This window comes from Hippoglossus hippoglossus, chromosome 4, assembly GCF_009819705.1.
Source record: "Hippoglossus hippoglossus isolate fHipHip1 chromosome 4, fHipHip1.pri, whole genome shotgun sequence".
NCBI lineage: Eukaryota > Metazoa > Chordata > Actinopteri > Pleuronectiformes > Pleuronectidae > Hippoglossus > Hippoglossus hippoglossus.
This window is the reverse complement of record NC_047154.1, coordinates 6,743,502-6,755,676: the sequence shown is the minus strand read 5'-3', so window position 1 is coordinate 6,755,676 and position 12,175 is coordinate 6,743,502. Positions and strand designations below refer to the sequence as shown.

At 42.9% G+C, this 12,175-nt stretch overlaps 1 protein-coding gene across 4 annotated transcripts in view; it reads left to right on the top strand.

Moving 5' to 3' along the window:
* The window catches only part of palld (palladin, cytoskeletal associated protein), a 56,341-nt gene that overhangs the window by 23,240 nt on the left and 20,926 nt on the right, over positions 1 to 12,175 (top strand). For 3 of the 4 annotated variants that reach the window (XM_034582336.1, XM_034582334.1, XM_034582337.1), the window contains 9 exons: positions 395 to 570; positions 1,415 to 1,481; positions 2,138 to 2,255; positions 2,619 to 2,681; positions 4,779 to 4,920; positions 5,033 to 5,056; positions 5,754 to 5,873; positions 6,708 to 7,170; positions 8,940 to 8,975. In XM_034582336.1, the coding sequence (XP_034438227.1) occupies positions 395 to 570; positions 1,415 to 1,481; positions 2,138 to 2,255; positions 2,619 to 2,681; positions 4,779 to 4,920; positions 5,033 to 5,056; positions 5,754 to 5,873; positions 6,708 to 7,170; positions 8,940 to 8,975 (1,209 nt within the window). The remainder of the gene's footprint in view (positions 1 to 394; positions 571 to 1,414; positions 1,482 to 2,137; positions 2,256 to 2,618; positions 2,682 to 4,778; positions 4,921 to 5,032; positions 5,057 to 5,753; positions 5,874 to 6,707; positions 7,171 to 8,939; positions 8,976 to 12,175) is intronic. The other variant, XM_034582335.1, reaches the window with a different exon arrangement.

Sequence of the window (12,175 nt, the reverse complement as noted above, 5' to 3'; positions counted from 1 at the left end):
ATGGCCTACAATATAAACGATTTGATATGTTGTAATTTAAAACACGTCACATATTTAGTGTCTCCAGAGGATGAATATTGTAAAAATCAGCACATTAGCATGTAAACCACAGTGCGAAAGCCTCCAAGTCCTATCATACCTTTTTTTTTGTCTGTTAGTCTTCTTTTTTGAATTTATCACTTGGCAAAGTTTAAGAAAGTGTTAGCATGGAGCATTGCTTTAAAGGGAAAGTAAGGATAATTGTGGTGTCTATGTCCGTCACACGCTTTAAATCCTGCTGTATCAATCCAACTGTGGTTTGAATTTTCAGGCGATTACTCCAAGGCTCTGCTCAGTAATGCAAAACAGTTGTTCCGACTGGCACCGCATGTTAAAGTTCCGCCTCCTCTGCCAGGTGGTTCTGTGAAGGCCGAGAGCTGCACAACTCTCCTGACATACAGATCTGGAGGGATGGTGACCTGCTCACGCTGGTGATCACTGAAGCCTTCGAGGACGATACGGGACGTTACACCTGCGTGGCCTCCAACAGCCTTGGAGCAGACAATACATCTGCAGAAGTTTACATTGAAGGTCAGGAATGAACTTGTGTAATTTTCACATCCAGAGACATTCTGAGAACCCTGTAGTCACAACTACATTTCAGTTTTGTATAAGGGCCTGAGGGATAGCCAATCTGCTGTGATGCTTGAGAGCAAAAAGGGAATACTGCTTTATGGCACAACACAAGTCTTGCTCTTCACCTCACACAACCGACCTTTCAGTGTTAGTGGTTGATATTGAATTGCTGTCAAACGTCATTTCTTGAGACTCAAACACATTAGCCGTGTCCCGACTCAGGGGTCGCCTCCTTCATGGGCTGCGCAGACCGCAAAACCGAACCAAAATAGTCTACAAAGGATTCTTTTTCATCAGCTTGTCCCCCCCCACCCCCCCCCCCCCCCCCCCCCCCCCCTTGTTGCTGCAGCCCAGCAACAGAGCAGCAATTGGACACGACAGGAATGACCCTTGGTTTTTTTGAACATGTGTACAGTTATCTGTTCGGTTTAATTGAAGTGTCAATCGACATCTAACTTTCCAGCAGCATTCGTTTTTGAAAAACATGAGCACGAGTCCTGGGATTTGTGTGGCTATATGTAAGCCTTCGTTTCTCTGGAATGATGGGACGGATTTCTCGGCTGCATTTGAAGGAGCCTTTGAAATTGGATGCAGTCGGTCAGCAGCCTCTGAAAGATGCGACCCTTGAATTGAGACACAGCTTAGAGTCATAATTGTGGCATACATTTAGGACAGTAATAAAACAGCAGAACCCTTGTCCTTGAATTGTGTTCATTGCTAGTATTTTTTGCAATTAATGTTAAATAGCCTGTATCATATATGAATAACTATCATTGCTCCTATCCATGTCCCATTGTAGGAGCTTCGTCATCAGACTCAGAAGGAGAAGGAGGAGCTTCAAAATCCAGATCAGGAACCATGTCTCAGTACGTGTTTTTGCATGGCCTCCTGTGACCCCATGACCCAATGAACCCTTGAACTCGTTGAACAGGTTAACTGAGCCCTGCAGCAGCTAATCAAGTCTGCTGCCTGCTCCTGTTTAACTCAGCCCTTAAAATGTCCCTAAAGAGCCATAACCCTGGCCTCATTCACAATCTAAATAATGAGAGGTGCAGAGGTTTAATATGGTACGAGAAAGAAAATCACCATGTCAGGTTTGTCCCCTTAACTTATCTTTTTCTAAATGTTAAACTTTTTACCCCTTGACCACGTCCACTCTTTCCTGTTATCGTGCTTCTAACTCCCAAGAGATAGAACCCTGCTGTTTTTGCTCAGATTTATGTTCTTTCTTCAGCTCGCTATAGAGCTGAAACAATAGTTTTGTAGTCTATTAAAATAATGCATTTTTTGGATGGCGCACTTCCTCTAACAGTGCTGGGTCTGAGTGCTTTCTAGTTCTCTAAATGTTTTTGACTATTATCTGTTACATCGGCCTGCTGATGTTTTTCTGTTTATATACAGAAGCCAAGATCACATCTTAATTGCTGGGGAGACAATTTTCTTTGAGTCACATATCACATTTTCACCAAAAGCGTATGGACTTCAAAAATGTGTGTGCTAATGTATGTTTTGCTTGTTTTAGGGTGCAGAAGAAGACTACTTCAATGTCCCTGACAATACGCTCATCATCACCCAAAACCGCTGAGATCCTTTCTCGCCGCTCCACCCTGGTCCAGTCCCTGTCTCAGCCCCCGCAGCGGGTAAACCACCTACAGCACACAGTACACGGGAGCTACACAGGTTCATACACATGGTCAACCACAAAGGGACTCAGTGGAGTGCATACCTTCACCAAGGCCCAACAGGCCCCTCATGAAACCACATTTAAATTCAATAGATCTACATTTGGATATGCACCAAATTGAACACACTCATAAATATCAGTCCCCTTAACATGCCTGTTTTTGTACATTCAATTATTTGTATGCTATCTTGCTTACAAGCAAACATACAAACCAACCAACAAACAGACAGGTGTGAAGGGAAAAATGTGTAGAATTCTCCTCTCTGTCACGAGCCTTCACCTTTCTGAGTCGTCTCCACCTGCGTGTGTTCCCTTCTAGATGCAGAGCCCGGTGTCATCGCTGTATGGCTCTGAGGCGTCAGGCCCCCCTGTATTCACCAAGGTAAGTGTGTGTAGGCAAATACAATCTAAATACTGCACGATTGTTAAAAATGTTGTATAAAAACCTGTTGCTTGCTGCTCTAACAGCAACAGTTAAGTTTTTCCACAAGAGTTTGGAACCTGGCTGCATTCATTTGCTGATGATGGGCGATAAGACCTGGCTTTCAGTCTGCATATCAGTTCATCCCAAAGGACTGAGGTCTGAGTTTTCCAAGTTAGGCGAAGCAGAACGGGCCTTCCTCAAATTGTTGCATAAAGTTAAAGGGATACCGTTGTTTAAAACATTTGATTTCCTTTATCTGGAACCAAGAGACTAGCTGTGTGAAACAGCCCCAGATACATACATACACAGAACCTGGTGCACATGCCATACCACACAGTCAGCAGTGCTGTGGGGGTCAAATAAGATAAAAGCTTTGATGAGAGCTGCTGCTCCTCCAGCTCCAGATCTTCCTCTCCTAACTCAGACTCTTCAACACTCCCCCCCAAGTCCCGACGCCCCTGGGTCTTGTGATGGCGGGTCTGAGACGGGCCGAGGCAGGGCTTCAAACAGTCCTGCCAAACACACGAGGGTCAGGTCTCTTTCCCTCTCGTTCAGCCAGTCAGGCCTTAAATCATTTTCCACCTCATTACAAAAAGACATTTGCTTTTCCTCACCACCCCCCACCTTGCACCCGCCTCCTTTAAAAGCTGTCGCAGGCTTTAATCATCTCAGTGAGAGAGAATGTTCGCCTCCAGTGAAGTCAGCCCCGTCGCCCATGGAACACAAACACACATATATACATACACTCGTATGTTTTCAAACCCATGATGTAAATCTTACCTCTTGTCAAACGCACACAGTCGCAGAGAGAGAGAGAAGCTCGGGTTCACACGCACATTCATTTCCACTGAGTGCCTCCTGTTGATGGATGTAGCGGTGTATGTCACTGTGGCCCTGTTAGCTGGAGGAAGAGACAACAACAGAGGCTAATCTTAGCTGTGTTGACAACACATAACAGAATAGTTTCCTTCCTCCTCACACTGAAAGCTAACTGCTATTTTAAATTGGAAATCTTAAATTGTATTATTTACAGTACCACAGGAAATCTCAGTGTTATGTTTCTCTATATCTGACACTGCCCTGCTACAATTTTCTCTGTAATGATAATGATGATGATTATCATTATTATTATTTTATTTTCTAGGTCCTTTGTAATGTTCTGCTCTGTAAAACCATAAAACTAAATAAAAAGTTTGAAATAAGAAATTAATAAATCATGAAACACACACTTTCACAGAATCAGGAGGGGATCTTGTAACAGTTTTGTTCAGGAGAGATCCACTTTCATAAACTTCCAATATGCAGATATTAATCTGGCAGTGTTGATAAAATAGTTTGTCAAAATAGAATTTGTACTTTCTTTTCATCGTTTTCCAAATATTTCAGAAATGAGTTAATCTTGAAATACAATATTTTGACAAAGTAAACTTGAGGATTTCTTTTCTTCTTTTAACTTGTCAGTGTTAGAGGTGACAGCTCTTTGGACTAAAACAGATGCTTATTTTAGGCTGAAATGAAAAACAAATGGACATTATTCACAATTAGATTTATGACTATTTTTTTGGGATCGCGTGAGGCTCAAAACCAGACAGATCCAACAAAAGGCCAGAGGACGTCAAGTTCTTATTTTAACACATTATTGTACCTGTGATATTTTAAAGGATCATGTCAACCTAGAGTAAACCAACAAGTGAGTCTGTTATTTCCCTGAAGAGACATGAGAAAAATCCAAAGGTGAACAAATGGATGGTCATTTTATCTTCAAGTTCCTTGAGCGGACAGGAAGTTGGAAGATGGTTACCAGACCTATGGAAATTTGTGGTGGCATTTTAGGAAAAGTATGTGTCCTCTGAACTTTTAGTTAGCCCTCCCTCCTTCTCTCTGCATCTAGTGTCTATTTCCATCTGTCTCTTCTGAAGTAGATTTATCCTTTTCATTACTGGATCCACTTTCTTCTCTTTAACTGGTCATACGTCACTCACTCTCTCCTACTTCTCATGACCTCTCTCTACTGTTTTGACTCCTCTCTGGCTTATGAATGCTTCCTCTTTGTAGCTCTTGCAGGATGCCCAGGCGTCCGAGGGCCAGGTGGTGGTTCTGGAGTGCAGGGTCCGAGGAGGCCCTCCTCTGCGGGTCCAGTGGTACCGCCAGGGAGAGGAGATCCTAGACTCCCCCGATTTTCGTATTCTTCAGAAAAGTGAGACATTCTTCTCAACGATCATGAAGCACATTGGAGCTGAATGTTAATGCTAAAACCAAATCCTTTCTGTTCTTCTCTTCCCTTCTGCCTATGATATACTCTGAATCAGAGCCTCGATCTGCAGCTGAGCCAGGTACAGTCCTCAGCTCCTCTAAAGTCTATCATTATTACAACTTTCATGTTCTGAACACCAGACAGTGTTTTAAAATAGTGATGGATTATTTTGACTCGAGGCGCAAGTTGAGTTTGATGATTTCATTATCAGCTACAGGCTTTCACTTGACAACCGCAAATCACAAGTTAGTGAGTCTGTGTCTCACAACAACACACTCATAGTCTACTCCAGGTGCGACAGTCAGAGGGAATACCTGAGAAAGTCTGCGAAGCCCTACCGCACGCAGACCGAAACACAAAAACACACACACAGATCAATAATGACACACACACACACACACACACACACATCAGCCACCTGTGTGAGTCAGGGGTCATGTCAGGTTAAGGTTGTGAGTCACTCAGACATCTTTGAACATTTGTGCTTCAGGGTTTTTGTGTCCGTCTGTTGTCTGTGTGTCTGGTTGTGTATGTGTGTCTATTGTCTGTCTGTGTGTCTCTTTGCTCTTCATGGCAGGTTACATCCATGCTCGTCTGTCCTCTCTCTGCGTCATACTCACCATCCACAATCAATGTCTGTCATCTAGTGTCAACATGTCAATCCACAGCTCTTCCTTTCCAGCTGTAATCATGGCCTGCTGTATTGTTTATGTATGAAAATACCACAAATCTTTAGGATCATTAACTCTGATGGTCGTCGTTGTTTGTTTTTTTAGAGGAGATCTGCACCCTGGTGATAGCCGAGGCCTTTCCAGAGGATGGAGGTCTGTTCTGCTGCACTGCGTCCAACCCGTATGGATCTATCAACAGCACAGCCCAACTCAATGTCACTGCAGGTGTGTAGCCAACATGGGAGTTCCTTAAGATCCCGTTTCTGTTTATCCTGTGAACAAATTTGTTAAATTACTGAAAAAAAAACATCCAGATGATTAAAAAAAAAATGTAGATGTTGTTTTGAAAACTTTGCTTTCATTCAAGTTAGGCTTCAGAAAAGATTGGGAATCTTCCAAATTGTATATACAGCCCTACTCGAAGGGTTATTTAACACATTAACAGTGTCCTTCATACGGTAACATCAAATCACGATTGTCAAAGTTCAATCTCCACCATCAGCAGAACTGATCACCAGTATATTATTTTCTATGCCTCAAATTAAAGTGGATGTAAAAATTATTGTAACAATAATCTAAATTAAATGCAAAAGTTGCAAAACATTGTTTTTTCCAGAACAAAAGTAATCTGACTAATGATTAAGGGTTTGGTCATTTCTCTGACCTCTGATGGTCCTGTAGTTCCCCTGTGGACCTCCCCTGAGGTCCTGTGGTTTAGGGTCAGAGGTAAAACTCATATGTTATGTCTCAACAAGAAGATCCTACTTTGACTGTTATTGTGAAGTCTTTACGGGAAAGATGGGAGTTGATCTCTGTGTGTATTCTCACAAACAGAACTGTGTATGTACAGTACAGGAAAAGGCTGAATAAACAGCATCAGTCTGACTGGATCCAGCTGTTGCTTTATACCAGATCAGCTGTGATACAGTCGTGTCTGTCTCTGTGTGTGTGTATATGTGTGTGTAATCTCCATTTACTGAGCTACGTGGTGGCCAGAAGAAAAACTTCACATTAAAGTCCGAAATTTTCCACTTTCCTCTTGTTTGTTTCCCTCTGTAGCCGAGGACTCATCCAGTAATGGCATGTCTGCTGATAGCTCAGGGTTTGAGAATACAGCAGCCTTCCCCCCGCCTCCCCCACCCACAGAGATCAGCCTCCTGGAGCTGCCACCCAAGACGCTGACTCATCCCAGGTCCGAGGCTTTCCATGTCAAGGAGCTGGAGATCTGGCCCAGTGTGTCAGCGCCTCCTCCAGTACAAGTGGGCTCAGAGGTGGAGGTTAATGACAAGGGGAAAGAGTTTACACAGAATGGCCAACCGCAGAATCTTCCGCCACCTCCTAAAGAGACCACACCACCACCGCCACCTCCGCCACCACCCCCACCCCAACCACAGTCTGACCCTATGGCAGATGTCCCATTCGTAGCTCAGGTGACACCAGAATCACCTCCGACCTCAGACAAGCTGTCTCCATCCCCCGCGAAGGATGCTCCTCCACTGCCCACCAAGCCCAAACCAAAGCTGTGAGTACCTGTCATGTCGCCTGGTGTCTGTGCCCCAGGGGCAGGCTAGTCTGGTGGGAGAGAGACGGGCTGGGCCGGCCTTGGTCTGGTTGAAATGATAGCATTGTGTCTCAGTTTTGTGAAAGGGTTAACAGGGGAATCCCAGGCCTTTTAGAACAAAAGCATTCCCCTGCCTTTATGCTGGTGTCAGTGTGGCATCGTGTGTGCCAGGGCGAGTCTGCCAGCTGCTGTCTGTCTGTGGCTGTAAACAGATCTGCGTGGCTTTTTGCTGGATGGCTCCTATTGTTTCTGTGACCTCGGACTGCATGAGCAGCACAGGACAGAGCGATTGTTTGTGATGTCTTTTTCTGTGAGCTCAATGGGAATCAGGTAGGATGTCACTGTTATTAGAGGAGAGTTGGGCATTGAAAGGCTTTATATTCAGCGTGTGTCTTGAGATGTCTGCAGTGAACATGGTTCTTGTGCATGGGGATTTTCCTTTCTTTCTTTACACTTATTAGAAAAAAATGAGTAGAGAGCTGACAAGACATTTGGAGAAAAGGTTGAGGGAACAGATGGAACATAAAGACTCAAACCAGGAAGTATGCGATTGCATGGTTAGCATCTTAATCTCAGAGGTTACCAGGATACTTAAATGATACATTTCACATCATAAATAACAGCAGACTCTGTAAAGATAATTGTAATATATTATATTACTTGGTTAGTTCAGATCTTTATTTTATTCTATTGTCTTTATGTCTTTTGTCATGCTTGGTCGCTCCGGCCACCACTTTGGGCCAGATTGAAATATTTTTATTGTATGGATTGACAGAACTTTTTTTACTTATATTCATTGTTCCCAGAGAATGAATCCATCTGACTTTGGTGACCCCCAGACTTTTCCTGTAGTATCACCATGAGTATCATAGTCACTATTTGTACCACAGAGTTAGTATCAACTAGAATGGTACTCAATAGAGCACATACCTCCGCCAAGGCCCACCAGCCTCCCTGATCTTGTTATGTTTTCTTCTCTGACCCATCCATTCAGAGTGGGATCTTCGTCAGGTCCTCCAAGGAGGATCACACATTTTTTAATTACATTTTCTGTGGCATGGATTGGCATAAGTGTGCAAGCTTTTCTTTGTTTTGCTTCAGACCACCTTGCACCTTGCGATGTGCATTTAGATTTGATCTTCTCTTCTTCCCTGACCCATACCCCATCTTGGAAATCCGTTCAGTAGTTTTTTAGCAATCCTGCCAATTAACAAACAAACAAAGGCAGATGAAAACATAATCTCCTTGGCGGAGGTAACTATTCCTGTTCCCCTCAGGATGAACTCTGATCAGTGAAATATCTCAACATGTACGTCACCAAACTTGAAATGTCTTGACAACTAAGGGATTACCAAGGACCTTTATGGACCCCAGTGAATGAACTGTAAAAAATATGATCCCCTGACCTTTCATCACTTACTATCATCAGGTCAAAAGACTGTTTGGTTTAACATATCAGCCTCAAAGAGCTGCTTGCAATGCATATATATTTTAATATAATAATATGATGTCTGCCGCAGTATTGAACAATGCAAGTTATAAATCCCATCTGAAGCAGATAGTGATCAGTGTTCTTGTGTAGCTCATGGCAAGCTGCATGTAAACTAGAGTTTGGTTATAGAAGAGCAAAGCTTGGTTTTGCACTGCATGTGTACTGGGTTTGATTCCTCCTGATCGGCGCCATTGGATATTGACATAAATGTTGTGACTTGTTAATTCTGTGCTTCCAGAGCTGAGAATATAGAGGAGAGGACACAAAGTTACAGGTAAATATTTGGCTGTGAGAGTGATGCTCTGGATGTGATGTGAGTGGCACCACATGGCCTTTATTCAATGATCTATCAAGCAAAGAAAGCGACTAGTCTTTTTTTAAAAGACTACTGACAGAACACAGGCAAATCAGCAGTCAATCAGATTTCAGCCGGGGCCAGTGCCCCCCTAGCCCCGCCCCTGCCTGATTCACATTTGAAAAGAGCAGAGTGGCTTTCATGATGTGCTGTAAATTTATTGTGAGTGTTTTGTTGGCAGACATTTTGTATGAAACAGGAGAGCTGACCTACAGTTGTTAAATGGGCCTCACAATAGGAAACACGTTATATGTCATGTCCAGTCAATCAATGTCTGTATAATCCTCAATATTTCAATATGAGAGACCCTGGGCTTCATTTCTTGCTCACGTTTTTTGCAGTTCTCAAAATAGCACGGAGACAGTAAAGCTGCTTCTCCCTGAGTCTTTCCACAATAACAACATGGATACGCTGCTCAAAACAATCAGCTCCCAACTGTGAAGCAGTTAGAAAGCATCAGCCGTCCCTCTCCTGCCGTATCCCCTTTAAATTCTCTAATTACACAGTAAAAACAGCAGCTCTGCCATTAACCACAGCCCTTGTCTCTGCCAGACTCTTTCCTGGGGTAACGTGTAGGAGCAGAGGGGGACCACTCTCGACCTGACGCCCCCCGAGCTTATCACTGGCCTCATCCTATCCTGTTTGTCATATAGCACATTCCATACAGACTGATATATTGTCTGTGCACAGACAGCCACACGCTGCAGCCTTTGAAACCTGATCCCAGTTTGTGGCTTTAATTGCCTTTTTTTTTTTTTACATTTTACTGGAGTTCCTTTAATGAAACACCACAACCTTCTAACCAAACACTTTGTTGAATTACCATTAATTCAATAGAGTGGAAACTCTGAGCCCAATGTCTGCTATTTTTAGAATAAGTCAATATCATGAAACAGGCTAATAACTAATAGGTTTTACTGCCTCAACGCAACAGGGATCAGTATAAATGGAGTGTAAGCAGTTCATTTAGGGTTTCTATCCACATTTAAACTGTAAATCTCAAGTAAAAGTGACTCAGATGCACATATCCCCATAATTACTGTGGATTTTCACAGCATCCCTCATTATTTATAAAGGGACAGTTGCATCGAATAATGTTACAGTCTTAAAGCCAGTGTTTATAGCTACTGGGGATCACAAATCTAAAGTAAAGGCTTTAAATTGTAGGAATAACACGCTGGAAGCATGTGTGAGGGATGAGCGTTGCTTCAACAACACTGGGCTGATGAGGTGGAGGAAGTCGTTGTGTGACTTGGCAGACTGGAGCTACTGCAGGAGAGCCGAGCTGTGAAAACAGACCTGCTGTTTTCTCTGTGCTGAAGGAAGAGAGAGCAGGGCAGGAAGGTATTTGGGTGTCGATGCCGGGCCGAAGGTTGATGCCAGACATTAGTAGGAATGAGGAAGGACCTGAAACATGGTTCAGCTTTGTGAAAGAGAAAGTAGTAATGTTTGATCACATAGTGGAGAAGCACAATCTCATTGTAGGCTCCTTTGTAACTCAAAGCCCCAGTCACCTCATTTTAAAGTGTCACAGAAACAACTAATATTTGGGTTTTTTGATTCTGTCTGTGAATTTGATGGATTTGGATTTTCAGGGTGACACACAGGCTGGTGCGGTGGTTGGCACTTTCTGTGTGGAGTTTGTATCCAGGTACCACAGTCCAGAGACATGCAGATTGAAGTTGTGTTGATTGGAGACGTGAGTGTGAATGGTTATTTGTCTCTGTATGTCGGCCCAGTGATACAGCAATGACATGTCCAGGGTGTAACCCACCTCTTGCTCAATGTCAGCTAGGATTGGCTCCAGCTCCTCCAGCGACCCTCAAAGGAAAAGAAGTATAATGGATGGTATAATGGGTTTTTAGACTGTAAGGACAAAATTACCAAATGACACCATGTACAGCCAACATGTCAGATGATCTCTAATCAGTCTCGGAGCCCATCACCTGTCGTCTGACAGACAATATTTTGGGGCCCCTGGTGTCGACAGCAGATATCTGTGATAAAATGATCATAGCCGATACATTTATTTGACCTCTTTTGCTCTACACACAGACTACATTCAGACAACCATAACCTGCACAAACGTGATTGGTCGAAATGGAAACCAGAAGGCTTAATGTGCAGGAAAGGAAAAGATGTGGTAAACCTCTAATAAACTGCTTCACGGATTAACTAATCATACAAAGCAGAAACGTTGAGATAACATTATGTTTCAAACAGTGACATTTTATTGACATTAGAAGGCAAAAGGTGGGCTTCCTGCAGTGGGGTCTGAATATAGATATGAAAGGATTTAGGGCAACTGTATAGTTATTAAACTATGAGGTGATACTTTGAGATGATCCTTTAATCGGCTGAATGAAACTTTGTATCTCAACTTAAGACCATTTCCATGTTTTACAGAGTTACGGTCTCATAACTGCGTCTGTTCAGTGCTCTCAGGGTTTAACGGTACATCTGTGACCGTCTGTATAAAGTCAGATCATGATGGACTGATAACACCTGGAGCTTGTAAATCTGTGTGTGTCTGTGTGTGTGGAATAGGTATTACTCATGTTGTGGGGACCTACATCTGTTCACACAGTCACATTTTGCAGACTTGCCCTCCTTGTGGGGACAAAAACCAGAGTCCCTGCAACATAAATCATTAAATGTGAAGGTGAAGACATTTTGGAAGGTTAGGTTAAAGGTTCATGTGTAGTTGTGACATTTCACAAGAACATTTTTGAGTTTTTGGTGTAATGATTTACTCTTTCTAGTACAAGAGAGGAATGTATGTATGTGGTTGTGTGTTTTCACATGTTTGTTACTCAGATTTTGGGATTGTAGCTATGAAATAAAGTTCTCCTTGTGATGCTGAGTCACCTATTCACATAAATATGCAGTGAAACATTAAGACATAGTTGTGAGCAACTATTTCAAGACACAACTTAATCTAGTTTGAAATACAAGCCTACAAGACAAAGGAGGAGACAGTGGAAAGTGCCGGTGTGGCAATTTGAAGGTGTGACCACCATGATATTGACCTTGATAATAGGGGCAAAGCATTTTATTACAGGTTAGGATAATGTCTGGGTGGTGTGTGGGCATCACACACCACGCTCAATTAGCACAGG